The sequence below is a fragment of the Symphalangus syndactylus genome, chromosome 12 (genome assembly GCF_028878055.3).
Source record: "Symphalangus syndactylus isolate Jambi chromosome 12, NHGRI_mSymSyn1-v2.1_pri, whole genome shotgun sequence".
NCBI lineage: Eukaryota > Metazoa > Chordata > Mammalia > Primates > Hylobatidae > Symphalangus > Symphalangus syndactylus.
In genome coordinates this window covers 37,924,497-37,940,774 of record NC_072441.2, presented here as the reverse complement: position 1 = coordinate 37,940,774, position 16,278 = coordinate 37,924,497, and the positions used below count along the sequence as shown (strand labels likewise).

The 16,278-nt window shown below is 37.8% G+C and overlaps 1 protein-coding gene and 1 pseudogene across 1 annotated transcript in view; both read right to left on the bottom strand.

Annotated features, from left to right (window-relative positions):
- The window catches only part of PRKACB (protein kinase cAMP-activated catalytic subunit beta), a 158,571-nt gene extending 147,338 nt beyond the window's left edge, over positions 1-11,233 (bottom strand). The window contains exon 1 of the mRNA XM_063624209.1: positions 10,892-11,233. Coding sequence (XP_063480279.1) covers positions 10,892-10,937 — 46 coding nt within the window. The 5' untranslated portion in view covers positions 10,938-11,233. The remainder of the gene's footprint in view (positions 1-10,891) is intronic.
- On the bottom strand, positions 2,077-3,955 carry LOC134733697 (thioredoxin, mitochondrial-like; annotated as a pseudogene).
- Positions 11,234-16,278: the final 5,045 nt, after the last annotated feature.

Below are 16,278 nucleotides of genomic sequence, written 5' to 3'. Positions count from 1 at the left end.
TGCCAATGGAGGAAAAGGGAGGAGGATGTACACTTCTACAAGAGGTTTGAATTTTTTATCTATTTAACTATCCATGATTTTAGCTTCCACCATGACATGAGCCAAGAACTGTGCCACATTCCAGAGATTAAAACACTAAACAACATAGACGCTCCTTTGCCAGATCACACTGTAGTGGGGATAAGAGTTGAAAAAGCAATGTAGTACAATTACAGATGTAAATATCTCCAAAATGGACTCAAAGCAAGTTTCCATTTCAGTCAGTTTCAGTCTATTTCCCAAGATGATCTCAGAAATTCTATACTACTCCTATATAAACTCCTATGCTACATTTTCACCCTAGTATTAATCTCAGGCACCTATGTATCATTGTATGCCTTACTATAAATATCTATATCTGTCTCCCAATTTAAGGACAGGAACCAAGTCTTATTTTTATTTGCGTCTACAGACTAGCATAGTGCCTGGTTTAAAGCAGGTGCTCAATAAGTACTGATTAAGAATGAATGGAAGACAAATAAGTGAATGTTTTGCCTGTCATTCTACGAATTGAACTATGGCTTATTCATGACCTCAAGACTATAGCCTAAAGTGAGGCTCATATTCTTCCACAGTTTAACCTGTCATGGCTCCTCCTCAGAGGGAGCTGAGCTAAGATTGAAAGAGCTAAGTTACCAGTACAGCTAGACCCTGTAAAAGAAGTAATATGTACACCAACATGTTCTCTCAAGTTTGTGGCTCACATACAACAATGGCCTGCTGATGCTATATGGTCATCTACTTAAGAAGAATACAGTATAGAAATGGAATATTCATTTTACTAAACAGGACTCTAAACTAATAAGATCACAAGAACAGTCTCTTTAATTTTCAAAGGACAAAGTCCAGATCAAGAAAACAGGCTTGTCATAGACCTAAAGGTTTAGATTCCACAGCTGTCTTACAACAAAACAAGTTTCAGATGTCCCTGAAAAGTTAACATATGAATAGAAGACAACAGTGAATATAACATTAAACTATGGCCACAGAGCCTGGGACTTTATACCTTGTTACACCAGGCCAGATAAAAAATTTGGCATCTACATTGGATTTTCTAAGGCAGAACTAATTTCAATTATGCTAGTGTATCAATTTAACTTATAAGAATCCCAAATTTGATTCGCAAAATTTTCTGCGTAGATACATGGCATTACTGAATCTAATTCACATTACGAAAAAACACATCCTATAATCCACTTCCTACAATATTCTCATAATTGCGCTTTTACTTGTCTAAATCTTTTACCAGACTATAAGCTACATGAAGACAACTCTTTACTCCTTATTTCACTGGTTAGGGAATAAAAATGAACTAAATCAATAAATTAATTATAGTAAATTAAAATAAAGAAATCCACTAAAAGCAATTTAAGCTATACCACTGTATCAGGGGAAACAATTTATTTGCATAATAGTAGTAAACCTTAGTATTAGCAAGAGGAAGACTTATCTTATAAATACTGACGACTCTTTTGGAAAGTGCTGGGGGCTGGAGAGATTATAAAACCTATAAAGAGTAAAAAAACAAGCCTCGATGGTACACACCTGCAGTCCCAGCTATGCAGGAGGACTGCCTGAGCCTAGGAGTTGAGTCCAGCCTGGGCAACACAGTAAAACTCTGTTTCAAAATAAATAAGTAAAAATAAAAAATTATTTTAAAGAGTAAAAAAGCATTATCTAGCTTTTGAAATTGCTAAAAATACTGCCTAAATTTGTAAACACATGTTTCACCTTTAAACATAAATGACTAATCAGTTAAATACATTTATTGTCTAAGCCCAGTCTATATCAAGGTTTTACAATAATTCATTTTACTTGTTCTACAGCTAGCTTTTATAAGTTTGGAAGAATAGTCCATGAGTTCTAGTGTTTCAAGTTTAGGTGGGCAATCCCAGATTTTCTGTCTATGCCACTTGATTTTATACACTTTAATCATGTAACTTTAATTTTTCTAGATTAAATGAAATATATATATTATATATATATATATAATATATATATATATATATATATATACTTTATTCACACACAATAGACTTCCCATGCTCTTACTCCTGTTAGCTGCCCCTGATCTAAACTTCCTCTGGTTCTGCCATACACAAAACACCACAACTACGCATGGTACGCTAATGGTTTCACATAAGAGTAGAATGTTTCATTTTCAAGACTCTGCCCGATGGCGAACATTTTGATGGCTCCTTTACTTGCAGTAGAACATGAAAACATCTTCGAAGATCAGTATAGTGATTCATAAATTTGTCTTTTTAGGTGCAGACCCTTGCTTTATTGTCTGATTTGTTCACAGTTAAGCCCCCTGCTCAGAGGACCAACAGGCCAGCTAAGGAGCAAAGGAGGTGCCTCAAGCCTTCCAGAGTCAAGGCTCTCCAGGGCTCCCCAGCCCACCACTCATTTTCCGTGCCCCCTGCCTGGGAGGCTAGCTGGGAGGGGGCTTCCTGAGGGGTGGGGATGGGTGACTACAGGGGATTTGAGTGTGGCACCCAGGGTCTGCTCTTCACAGTAGGAGGTGGAAGGGATGACTAAGTTCTTTATTACAGACCTACGAAAAATGAGAGAGTTATATATTATTCTCACTAGTTTGGGCTTCTTTTCTCTTTTTCTTTTTACAAAACAGCAGCAGGAAAGAGAAATGCAGGTGGCAGATGAGCCAGGCACAAGGCTTCAGATCGGAAGGGACCAGAGATGAGAACCAAGGTGTGGCTGCCTAACCAGAAGTGCTGTGGGCTGGCCTGAGCTCTCTCTGCATCTTGAGAGAACTGCCACAGGCCCTAGAGGGAGGGGACGAAAGGCATGTGGGAGGGAAGAAGGCAGTCCCTGGATCAGCAGCAGCACCATCCTCTGATGGCCCCTGGGCAGTCCGCCAGCTCGGAAGCACTCATGGGTAGAGCCTGGGCCCCAGGGGCCAGACAGGAGGGAGGCAGCAGGAAGGGCCGAGTTCTACTGGGGTCCCACAGGGGCAAGGGAACCAGGACTTGTCCTTGCTTGTCAGCCAATCAGCTTCTTCAGGAAGGCCTCCAGGTGATCCTCATCTTTGATGCCCACAAACTTGTCCACCACATCCCCATTCTTCATGGCCAGCACAGTGGGCACCGCTGACACCTCATACTCAATGGCGAGGTCTGTGTGGTCATCACTATCCACCTTGGCCATCAGCACTTTCCTATGCTGCTTGACCACCATCTTCTCTAACCTCAGCCCCAGGATCTTGCAGGGTCCACACCACTGTGCGTGGAAATCCACAGGCATTGGCATCTTACTGTTGGTCTTGAAAGTCAGGTCCATCTTGGATATTAACGGTCATCGAGGAGATCCTGGTAGTGTATATTGTCTGGGCTGAGTTGGGTGTTACAGCCAGGCCACCAGAACTGCACTGTGGGGTCTGCAGGGCTCCGGAAGTGAAAGGTGGCCACTGATCCTGAGAGGGCTTCCTGGAGACGACCGAGGCCAGGAACCTCCTCAGGAAAAGTCACTGAGACATTTCCCTGCAGCGCGAGCAGAGGGATTCACAGCCCAGCCCTCCCTGCCTGACAAGGGCACTCCTGTCCTTTATTATCATTCCTTAAATGTAGATCAAAAGTTTTCCCTAAATACATTACCATATATTTATTTGCTCAATTGAGGATCATTTGCCACTTCTCTGCCCACACATTTTGTGAGCACTTTTTATGATTTATTCCCTCATCTTGCTGCTTCCTAAGTGTGTATTTTTTGTTTTAATAAATATAATAGATGCATTGGATTATAAAGCTGGAAGAAGAGATCACAGTGTCATTATCCAATCCATCCCTCTTGATTTTATACCATCTCTCGGAGATATTAAAACATTTGTCCAAAGTGAGATATTAGAATGTAATAGAAAAAAGACAATTTAGATTTTTCTTACTCTCAAGTTTATGATTTTACTACTAAATTACATCTGAACTTTTAAACATCTATGTTAAAGAACTCTAGGGGAATAAAACATTTACTTAGTACATAATAGATGTTGGTGCTATTTTTTACATGTTCTTTCCACTACGCTGTATAACTACAAAACTGAATAGCTTAGAGGACGCACACTTAAATTATAAAAGTAATATTTTATGATTTTAAATTACTTTGTTCTTTAAAAGTTACATTGTTCTCATCAGTACTTTGGCTTTCCTCTTTTCAAAACAAAACGGCTGAACTTTTAGTATATAGAATTCTTAATTTATATAAGTTATGCCAGATGTTATAGTTTCTATAGTTTCTAAACAGTTGTCTTTGAAAAGAGTAAAATGAGGATAAAATGTGGAAAAGGTCCATTGACCATCCAAGGTCATTTTCCCCCATGGCTGGGAGATAAAAGACAATCCACACATACAATAACCAATCAGCTATCATTTACCAGAAATGCCACGGGTATCCCAAGTTCAGTATGTCCCCACCCCAACCCCCAATGTACTCCTGCCCTCTGTATTCATTTCCTGACTCTATTACTGGCGTTACAACCCATCTACCACGGCATTGAAGCTAAAAACTTAATGTGTCATCCCCAATCCTCCTTTTCCTCATTTCCCACATGCAATCAGTAAAATACATTCTGCTCAATTTTTCAAATTTCTCCCATTTCAGATCCTTTTCTCCATCCCTACCTCTACCACCTTGGCTCAGACCCTTAAAATCCCTCACTCAGATTATCACAGGAGTCTTATAATTGATCTTGCCTCTATTCCACTTGCTCCATAATGATTTATCTTCACATCACCACCAAAGTAACCACTTTTAAACCCAAATTGTATCATGTTTCTCTCTTATTTCCAAGTGCACGATGGCTCCCTAGTGTCTAAAAGATAAAATTCAAACTCTCTCCATTATGTGGCCCTCTGTACGTTTCTTCAGTTTCATCTGTCATTATACAATGTCCCCTCTATCACCAACCCCACATTCCATCATTTAATAATAATGGGCAACTTACTTCCTTATCCTGAATATGTTACATGGTTTCACTCCTCTGCATCTTCACTTATCAATGCTCTGTCTACTCAGAACACCCTTCCTCCTATAATCCATCTGATGAACATTTATCATCTTCAGTGCTCAAGTCAGGGTTCAACTCCTCTTTGAAGTCCTTTTTGAACCTCTTCCTCCCAATCCCAGTGGAAATGATGATTCTTTTCCTTGGTTCCCCAGCTGAACTTTAATGAAAGGATTTGTGGCAGGTTTCATGTGTTTGTTGACATGTCTATCTTTCCCCTTCTGGAATATGGGCACCCTGAGCAGGTACTGTGTCCTATTCAATCTTTATTCCCATAGTCTTGTGTAGAGTCTGTCACATTTTAGGAGCTCAATTATGTGTACTGAATAATTAAGGAATGAATGAAGCAATGAACAAACAACTATATAGGACATTCTTGAAGGAATACACTTAAAAGTAAGATTAAATACCCAAAATGATAGTGACCTAAGCATATTTACCTTTCATAAATTTCACACTTTTCTATTTAACACAACGTTATTCACTAAGAACTTAGGATTTATTAATCTGAGGAAATTTGATCACCCACATATACAAACATTTGATCACCTAGATATAGAACTTCATAAGTTGTACTAATTTTAAAAAATTAATTTAATAGAATGCCAAAATGAATTATGGTCAACTATTAATTATCTGACAGGATCTTAATAGCCATCCTGGCTTACCTAGGACCTTCTCACGTGCTGCTTCTGTCACTCAGCCATGGCTTACTTGCCTAAGCTGGCTTTCATGCCTCTAATTATCCTGCTGCTGGCAATGAAAAAGCAACAATCTGTCTACAGCCTAAGTGAAGGACACTGAGGAGGAGAATAAGAAAAATGGTTCCTGAACATGAGATAATTTGAGGCAGTACACAATCTCCACAGACAGAATCACAGAATCATGGAACTGGATGAGATCATATGTATTTATCATCAAAATTGCATAACTGATTGTTTTGATTTTTTTTTGTCTTACACCCAAGAAAGATTTCCCAAGTACCTCTGCATTCTACTGAATTGGAACAAATATCTGCTACTGATTTTCCTTTGATAATTGAAAGGTGCAAAGACCTAAGTAAGATATAAGAAATCACTATATTGCACTTAAATCTACAAAAATTTTTCAATAGAAGAATATTCACTGAGATTATTAAAAATCACGAAATTTTAATTCTAGTACAGCCCCCAAAATAATTTAACTTTGTAGTTAATAAACACAAATTATTGAACTATAATAATTTGCTCACTAAGTTTATAAACGCTTATTCTGAGGAAATAAGTTAATTCTTAAATGAGAAAAAATAAATCCAGCATTCTGTTCATCTACACACACTTGTAAGGATCCACAAATAACCAAGATGACAGAAAGATGGGTTGGCATTTTTATTAAATGTAAAAACAACTATGTTCTAAATCTGTGTTGTCCGATATACCAAAAACTAATTAGCCAAATGTAAGTTAAAGATTCAGTTTCTCAGTGTTACTAGTCACATTTCCAGTGCTCAATAGACATGTGGCTAGTAGCTACTACAGTGGACAGCATAGGTGGAGATGACTTCCATTATCACAGAATGTTTGATTGGAGAGGGCTACTCTAATCATGGTGAAATGAGAATTTGCCAATACTTTTAAAATGGTAACACAAGTTCAAATAATAATTTTTTTTATTGACTATTGGGCAAGAAGGGAAAAGTATACATTTACAAATGGGAAAAATAAATATAAGTACTGTAGTAATTAAGGCTTTAAGTACATAAAATTAGTTTTATGTGGTTTAATTTGAAATTCTACTATATTGAATCTGAAAAGATAATGATGATAAAAATCCAGAGAATGGTACAAGAAAAAAATAATCTTTTTCACTTAAGATTTTAATACCCCAAATAAAGTCATGTTTGAAAACTGAAATGTGCTATAATTGTCTAAGCTATTCTGTGTGTCTTAGCATCGGCTATTCTATTGGATATAGAGGCTGTTCAGCAAAGTGGTTAGAATTTCAGGTTCTGGGGTTACAGTTGCCTCAACTTAAATGTTGCTTCTTGACTTACTAGCTATGCAACCTTAAGCAAGTCACTTAGGCTCTCAGAGCCTTCATTTCCTCATCCATAAATGAAGGAATAACTCAAGCGCTTTACAGTATAAAAGATTAAGTAAAAGTTTATACACGGAAAGCATTAGAGAACCTGGCACATATTAGTCCTCAAAAAATGTCAGTTGTTAAGAAACGCATTTTTGTTGAACCTAGTCTACTGGTGGCTTTCTTTGATTAATTCCTATTGACTTTCAAATCCATAGGACAGAGAGATACTCTGGAAAACATTCAAAGATCATATGGGAATACTAGGTCACATGATAACTTTACAAGTTGCAGTCATGAAAGAATCTACATTCAAATCTCTACTAACACTTTTCACCCATAGGCCTCAACATTTTTGCAATGAATGTATAACACAAAGCCCCATAGGCAACCTGGAGGTATAGTATTTTTTTTAAATGAAATAAATAAAAACCCCTCCCAGGTTAAAAGAAGTAGCATGTTTGTCTGGTGTGTTGGTGACTGGGGCTGGTGTAAAAGTAAAAGACTGGATAAGAAAAACAAACTTAACTGACAAGAGTTTAAAACTTCTGAGAATTTTATCATATTTCTAAAAGTTTATGTTTCTCTGTATTAGCTGATGTTTAAATAACTATGCCCAAATTTTAAAAGGAATATATCTTCAAGAGTAATTTTAAAAACACACACAGAACAGTTAGGTACATAATAGTACCAGTTATTCTTTCATTAAGTTTTGAGATACATCAATACCATTTCCTAATTCAATACACCAGAACAACAGGTACCTACGTTAATGTTATCTCCAAAACCTGTGGAGATGAAGATGGAATCTCACCTAGCTTTTAGGTCTTACCCCAGAAAATGTTAATTCTAATAGAAGGAAAAGGTTCAGTAGAGTACAATACAGGCATCAGATAGTTAAAGCTAACCAAGACCCTTCTAAATTATCTTTATGCCTAACTTCATTCTTTTGGAATACTTTTAGAACTAAGCTCTGGAATCACCTGCCTTTCTGAAGCTTGGTGCTAACTGAACCTGAAATCTTAACTGACTTGATATTTTTAATCAATTTTTCAAATCAAACATTTTCATACAGCAATTTTCAGAGTTCTAATTCCACTTTCCATAATGTTAGCACTTGTATTTTTGCCTTTCAAGTAACTCTTATATATACATATTTTCTTTCCCATTAGACAGTAACTATTTTTAGCTTTTACTTATAGTCTTTCATTGAAACGAAAACATTTGGTGAATATTTTGAAAATAAACGTATTAATTGATTATTTATTGATGCTGAATGGAGTCCAGGCATCAGACTCTATTCCTTACTCTGTTATTACTAACAGTATGATCTCAACTCCAGCTTCTTCAGAGGTCAGGATCTTTGAAAGGGAATGAATGTACAGGCTGATCTCTAACATCATATATTTCTAAAAGTTTTGAAAAACAAATTTTCAAGAATAATTCTTTTAAAAAATACACACAACAGTTAGGTACGTAATGATAAGAGTTCTTTCATTAAGTTTAAAATACAATTTCTTTTTTCACTACAGAACAGCAACATATACCTGATAACATTGTTCCAAATGAAATTACAAACAGTAATCAACGCATGACATTTCAAATAATTTTCCCCATGACACACAACATGCTATTTTTTTTTTGGTCATTTCACAACAGCTTTTTAAACTATTATAATGACCTTCAGTTTCCATAAATAAAGTTACACAAAAAGCAGACTAACATACTTAAGAACTAGCTTGTCATTAACACTTAAAACATAGGAAAGAATTTATCCATAGAAATAATTTAAATGTGTTCAGATAAACATTTAAAGTTTCCATTCTGTTTTCAGTAAATATTCCAAGGTTATTTCACAGCTATGAGTTGCAAATTAATACTAAGGGAGAATTGTTTTGGTAACTTAATAAAAAATATATAGGTCACAGAAGAGTCTACTATCATTATCCAAAATATAAACATTATACAGGTCAGCACTTGCTAATGAAAACTATTAATATAATCATTCTCCAAGCACACTCCTTTGTAACACAATTAGCACGTTTTAAGTTAATAGAGCTTTAAATTAACATGAAAAATGACAACATATCAGGTAAAAATAATTCTTTATACTTTTTGCATTCTTTATACTTCCTGTACAGTTAGTTACTATATTTGTGCAATTTTAAAAGGATAACATAGGTCGGCCACAGTAGCTCATGCTTGTAATCCCAGCACTTTGGGAGGCCGAGGTGGGTGGATTACCTGATTACCTGAGGTCAGGAGTTCGAGACCAGCCTGGCCAACATGGTGAGACCCCATCTCTACTAAAAATACAAAAATTAGCCGGGTGTGGTGGTGGGCACCTGTAATCCCAGCTACTCGGGAGGCTGAGGCAGGAGAATCCCTTGAACCTGGGAAGCGGAGGTTGCAGTGAGCCAAGATTGCACCACTGCACTCCAGCCTGGGCGATAAGAACGAAACTCCATCTCAAAAAATAATAATAATAATAACATATATTCTACCTCTACACTGGCTTCTTTAAATCTCCGTATGACATACTGTGTGTTCTTGGTTTATATAATAGCTCATCAAACTTTTCTGGAGCTCCTGAAAATTAACACCAAAACCTTGCTGATGAAACATAAACCACATAATCTGATCTATTTATGTTAAACAAAACGAATGACTAAATCCTTCTAAATGAATTCTACTTTATTAATACAGAAGAAAGCTATTTTCTTCATGCAAAGTTATAAAATTAGCCTAATTCTTATGTTACAACCATGAAAACATTACAAGTAATATTTACACAAACTAAAATCACCAGGCCCACTTTAAGTGCTAACATGTCATTCACTCCTGGTGATATAACAAATACCATCTGTTATTTGGCCATTCTGAATTATAAAAATATACGAACTTTACAAAGGCAAACCAATTTTTATTTCACAACCATTCTGACACATATATACACACATATATATGCATGTGTATACATGCACACACAAACACACAGACACACACACACCTTATCGCCATACAGAAATTCCATTTTCATGATTTTTTACTGTTTGATGTAAAGTGTGGAGTACCCGCACCTTCAGCTCTCAGAAGAAATTAACCGTGTTCTGGAAGCACTTCAACTCCGAATGACCTTTAAGTTTTATAGGCATTGTAGCAGATCCTTGAATGTCTAGAGAAAAGGCAAACCTGCCTGGCTTTTTTCTCTAATGGATAAAGTTGCTGTTTGGTCTCATTATGTTTTCCATTCCTAATCTGAAGAAATGAAGGATCTCTAAGGCAGGGTTGTCCACTCAGGATTAGCCTCACTTGCGTAGAGCCAGACTAGCAGCCCCGCCTTATGATAAGGTTGGGTCGGACCCAAGTGATGGAGGGAGAAGGGCCAACCTTACCCACAGCACTACCTGTAGCTCCCAAAGAGTCGGCGAGGGGGGAAAGCAGGGGTGGGACGGCCCTAGGGACTTCTTTCCTCGGACCATATTTGGGGAAGTGTTCCAGAACGTGTGCAAGTCCTCCTCGCTGGAGTGAGAAAGGGAATCCCAGGGAACGCTCTTCCCAGGATCCCCACATCCGGCCCTTCGCACTCAGCCCTCAACGCGGAGCTGGGGGGTCGGAATGGAGGAGGAAGGCAGCTGGTCCCCCTAGAACGACTCTCGGCGGCCGCTGCTAGGCCTGGCCCGTGCCCGCGGCCTCAGAAGCTGCGACCCGGAGGGCGCTCGGTGCCCCGCGCCGGCCCGCCCAGCGGATACCCAGACCCGGCCTTCAACTCACCGCTCTCCACCTCGCTGCCTTTCTTGGCGGTCGCCGCGTTCCCCATGTCTGGGGCGATGGCAAGAAGGGGTCAGGGAAGGGGGGGGGCTGGGGCCGTGCCCGCCACTCCACAGTCTGGGACAACTCCCGCTTCTGCACCCGTCAGAGCGATGAGTGCGCCTAGCGCTGGCGCCAGGAGTCCGGGCGCGAAGACCGGGCCGGGTCTGAGGAAAGGGCTCCAGCGAACTCCTTGGCAGCGGCAGCGGCGGCGGCAGCTGCGGCGGCAGCAGTGGCGGCGGCGGGCAGACACTCCCCCTTCGCGCGGCCCGCCCTCCCTGCGCGCCCCCGGGCAGCCGCGCGCCCGGGCCAGGCCCTGGCCCGACTGTATCTTTGCAGGCGGGCGCGCGCGCCGGAAGTGACGTAAGGCCCGGGACCCCGGGGGCGGGCGGTGGACCCCCAGCTGGCAGAGCCTGGGGCGGGGGCCTGAGGTGGCGTGGACCGCCTCCTCCGCCGCGGTTGCGCGGGCTGGCGCTCGGGTGCCCATTGCTGAGATAGTGGGAGGTGGAGTGGGAACCGCTAGCTTTGCAGAACGCAGAGTCCCTCCTCACCCTGGCGTTCCCGATGCCCTGGAGTGGAGTCGCGGAATACTGTTCAGCGACTCAGGTGGTTTTCCTTGCGTCCCGCCACGCGGCGGCTCCTCACTAAAAGGCTGCCTTCTCCCTACAGCTCCAGGTCCGAGAGGAGCCGCACCGTCGGGTTGGAGATCGCGCGCAAGGATGGCCTCTGGGTCTGCATCTGCCTGGTATCGGCCGCAGGAAAAGCCTGGTCCCTAGGCACGGTCGTGGTTCGAGCCTTTCGTTCCCTCGCGCATTGAGGTATTTGCTCAGCCCACCACGTTGTCCTCGGGGTTATTAGGCTCCAGTCACAAGCCCTATGATGTTTTCAGATTTCCCAGGTGGAGATAAAGAAAAATTTTACTATTTCTGCAGAACTTCTGTTGATGTACAGCATTGTATTTAGCAACTTCTGTGTAGATCTGAAAATACATTACCAATTGTTAGTTGCGTTTTTACTAATATAAATCTTAGAGTACTTGATTTTGCTGTTAGCTTTACTTAGGTAAATTATGTGGCACTCTAACATTTTTGTTGTTGCATGTTACATTGAACTTTGCTCTGTGTTTTCCATTTATTCCAAATTCAAAATAGACTGTAACTTACCAATTTATTCTATGTTCCCAAGGCACCAGGTATAGTAGGTGTTTTATGAATACCTGTTGACTTGAAATTTCTCAGACTTTTAAAAAATTTTTCATTACTGACGAAAAATGGAGCGATAAAAAGATTCTTAGTAAACTTCCTGTTATTGCCAATTCCATTAATAATGTATACTGCATTACAACCTCTATACAAGCAGTAACTCATTTGCTCCTCATAAGAACCCTATGAGAGAGGTGGGTTTACTGTCATCATTTTAGTTAGGAGCAAATTAAGGCACAAAGAAGTGACTTACCCAAGGTTACACAGCTATTATCTGGTGGAAGCAGGATTTGAACCCTGGCAATTGGGCTCCAAAGTCTGATCCTTTGTCTATAATGTTGACCAAAAACTTGTGGATGTTGTGGTAAATTGCTTTCTCTCATTTGAAATCCCATTGACTAGAAGAGATAGATGCATAGTGAGTATACGTCCCAAGGAAATGTATTATATTGTTTTCTGGGTTTCAATTAATTCAAATAAAATAAAAATAGTGAAGCAAGGATTTGGACTAGATGCTGTGAGGTTTTGTGTCAGCATGCAACAGTGTCACAACAATGTCATCTCCACGTTTGGTTTTGTGTTGTGGTTGTAATATTTTGCCATACATATATAGAAAATTCAATAAATAGCACTGAACCACATATATACCAAATTAAAGACAACTTTTGATATTATATATTCTAGAGGGAATCTTTCTAGTATCAGAATATTCATACTACTGTCATTGGGATGAGTTTTAAATGTATACCTTTTTAAATAAATCCACTTTAATAATAAAAGTGGTTGTGTGCATAATTTGGCACTTTAACATAATTTTGAATTCTAGGTCTCTAGTAAGAGGGCAGACATCTACTTAGTAAATCATTAATTTACAAAGGAGACAATTGAGAGCTATTACAAAAATGGATACAATATAACTATGCCTGAAAAATTAATAAGTAAAGCAAAAAATTCAGCTTCACAAATTGTCTCCCCTTCTTTCTCAATTTAACTTTATTATTGGTTAAGGAAATAAGTTGTTAATAATAGAGAAAAAGTGATCAGCAATTTAAATTTCTTGCTATTTTTCTTTTTTCTTTATACCACTTTTTTCTTATATTAGCTTCTTATATTAGCTTGCTGTTGCTTTGGTTTAAGGAAGATTATACTTCAAAAGTATAGTTTGGTAAATGGTTTTTAATTAGTTAACATGCACAATCATTTATTTGTAATTACAAACAAGTTGTTTTTCATTATTAGAAGAGTTTTCTATAGGAATTCGTTGTTTATGTAGCATCTAAAAGACTATGTTTTATGAACTGGTTTTTTAACATTCTGGAGGGGGCAGGAATTTCAACTGTCCAGTTATTCATGATAATTGGAGGTTTCATGGGGCAGTTTCTATCCTTTGCCACGAATGACTGGTGTACCCTAGACAAAGACAGAGATGGAACTATGTAATTTTGTTTCCCTAGGAAAGCAGATGCAGTAAGAGGGGACTCATTCAGAGAAAAGACTGAGTCCCCTTCCATATAATATTTTTGCTAATCTGAGAACATGCAGCACTGTGTAAAAGGGAAAATTATACCAGTGGTAGGTGTAAACCTACATAAGCCAGATAACTATGTTAGCCCCTTTTTACAAATGAGTAGAACAAAGGTTCAAAGAAGTGAAGTAAGTTGGCCAAGGTCACTCAAGTGGTAAGAGGCAGAGCTCTAGATTATATGCTGTCACTCTGAAACAAACAATCTAATCCTCATTAAGATGAGGTTTTTAAATCTGTATTCTGCAGATGAGAAAACTAAGGTTTATTAACAAAGAACCTTGGCACTCTTCTTTCTAGAGCCACCTCTTTACTCAGGAGTGAGAAAAGGGGAGAAAGTTAGTAAATTTTTATTCAAATTTATTTTGTAGTTTCTACTTATATTGCCAACTTGATTTCCAAGTCCTTTTAAAGTAAAACACCCTCAAACAAAGTATGTCGGAAGTACTTGTTTTTCTTAGAGTGACCAATGATGAAAAACAACTTGTATGTAATCACAAATACATGATTGTAGATGTTAACTCATTAAAAACTATTTAGCAAACTATACTTGTAAAGTATAACCTTCCTTAAACCAAAGCAGGAGTAAGCTAATTTTGTTTTTATATCATATTTTACATGAAATAAATGCAAGTGAGAATTTATTTAATCATCATAGAATTACAATTTTTTTGAATGATAATCATCCACGTTGTCTAATATTTTATTATTGTATGGTATATACCAAACCAAAAGATACCACATTAAATACCAGGCAAAGGGCAAAGTAGTATTTCCAAAATGATGAAGTAATTTTATGGCCAATAAATTACAAATATGATAATTGTTTTAAATCATTCTAATACAGTACAAAGTTTTCTTGTTGGGCATAATTCTAATCCTTTTGTTCAGTGATGAATTTTTTTTATCTGAGTTTCAGTATTCATCTTTTTGGATATTCCTTTACAGATAGGGAAACTAAAACAATTGACGCTGGTTGAGTAACCAGAATATTAACAAAAATGACCTAGTGCCAAAGTGGAATTATAGCTTCTCTCTTTCACAGAGGGACTGGGATACAAACTGAAAGCTTTAAGGAAAAAAAAAAAAAAAATATATATATATATATATATATTATGCCAGGGTGAGGAGCCACAAAACCAACTTTTTTTCTCAATATGAAATTCTCTCTTTCAGAAAAGTTTATGTTTCTTTGGGGTATTCTAATTGTACTAGTATATTTATAAAAACTATGCCTAAATCTCTGTTATTTCAGTGTTGTGTTATGCATTTTTTGACATGTACCTGTAAGACAAAAATAACACCCAAATTTACAAAATATTTACTGATTTTTGAAATCAAACATGGCACAAAAGCTTCCACAGAATCTCAGCCTTTATAATCAGATTATCTTTGATAAAGGTGAAAAGGGGAGAATCTGGTCCACAAAATTTAAATTATTAATACATTTATATGATTGGTAGTGACAAAATAGAATGTTATGTAGTGAGGTAGAAAAGCTTTGAGCATTTTAGTGAGAAATATCTGGGTTCATGTTCTGGTTTGGCCACTATCTACGTTGAAATATCTACGAAATATCTGAATTATTTCATTTCCCTTGACTTAGTTTCCTGTAGTGTAAAGTTATATGTATTAAATCACATAGTCTATGAAAAACACCTAGGATAACTTTTGTTATATGATAGGCACTCAGTAACTATAACTCTGTCCCCCAGTCCTCAATAACATTCTATTTTCTCATGTGTATGTTTCAACAACAATCATTCAACAAATTTGATTACAACAAATAGAATAATAATGAGTTTGTATTATACGCAAAGTATTATGAAAGAGACAAAAATGAACAAAATCAGTTCCCTGTCCTCAAGAAGTTTTTGTGTAAGGCAAGATGAATAAATAAATCAGTAATTATATAAGATAAATTTGTACTATAACATAAATGTAAACAATTACTCAGGAAACATAAAAGTAAGTACCATTAAATCATAGATAATTTAGCATTGAATTTTGATGTTTAACAGATGGGGAAGGTCATTGAGAACTAAGAACAGCCTGAGCAGAGGCTTCCATGGAAATTATCCCCAGGTCATACTAGACCAGATGTTATGGAAAGATGTAGTAAGAGTTACAACTTTCCCACTGGAATGTAAGCTATATGTGGAGGAATTTTGATTTTGTCATCACTGTATCTACTATATCCAGCATTATGCCTCGTATATAGTAGGTACTCAATAAATATTTGCTGAATGAGTGAACAAATGAATAAATAGTAGGTTCAGATCAGATTGTATTTATTTGGGGAAACCTTAAATGCCACTTAAGAAATACAGGCTTTGTTTATTATGCAATGGAGAACTTGAAGATATTTAAAGATAGAAGTAATATAATCCCACATTTTATTAATAAGGTAACTTTAATACTAATGTGATGGATGTGTTGGAGAAACAATAGATTGGCATAGAGATGACTATTGTAGTAGAAGAATGACAGGAAGTCATTCAATAGTATATCAGCAGTGGAAGAAAAAAGAAAGGATGCAAGTCAGATACTTGAATGTTAAGATCTATAGAATTTGGTAAGTGTTAAGACTCTTTAGCATAATACAAGTGATAGAAGCCCAATTCAAA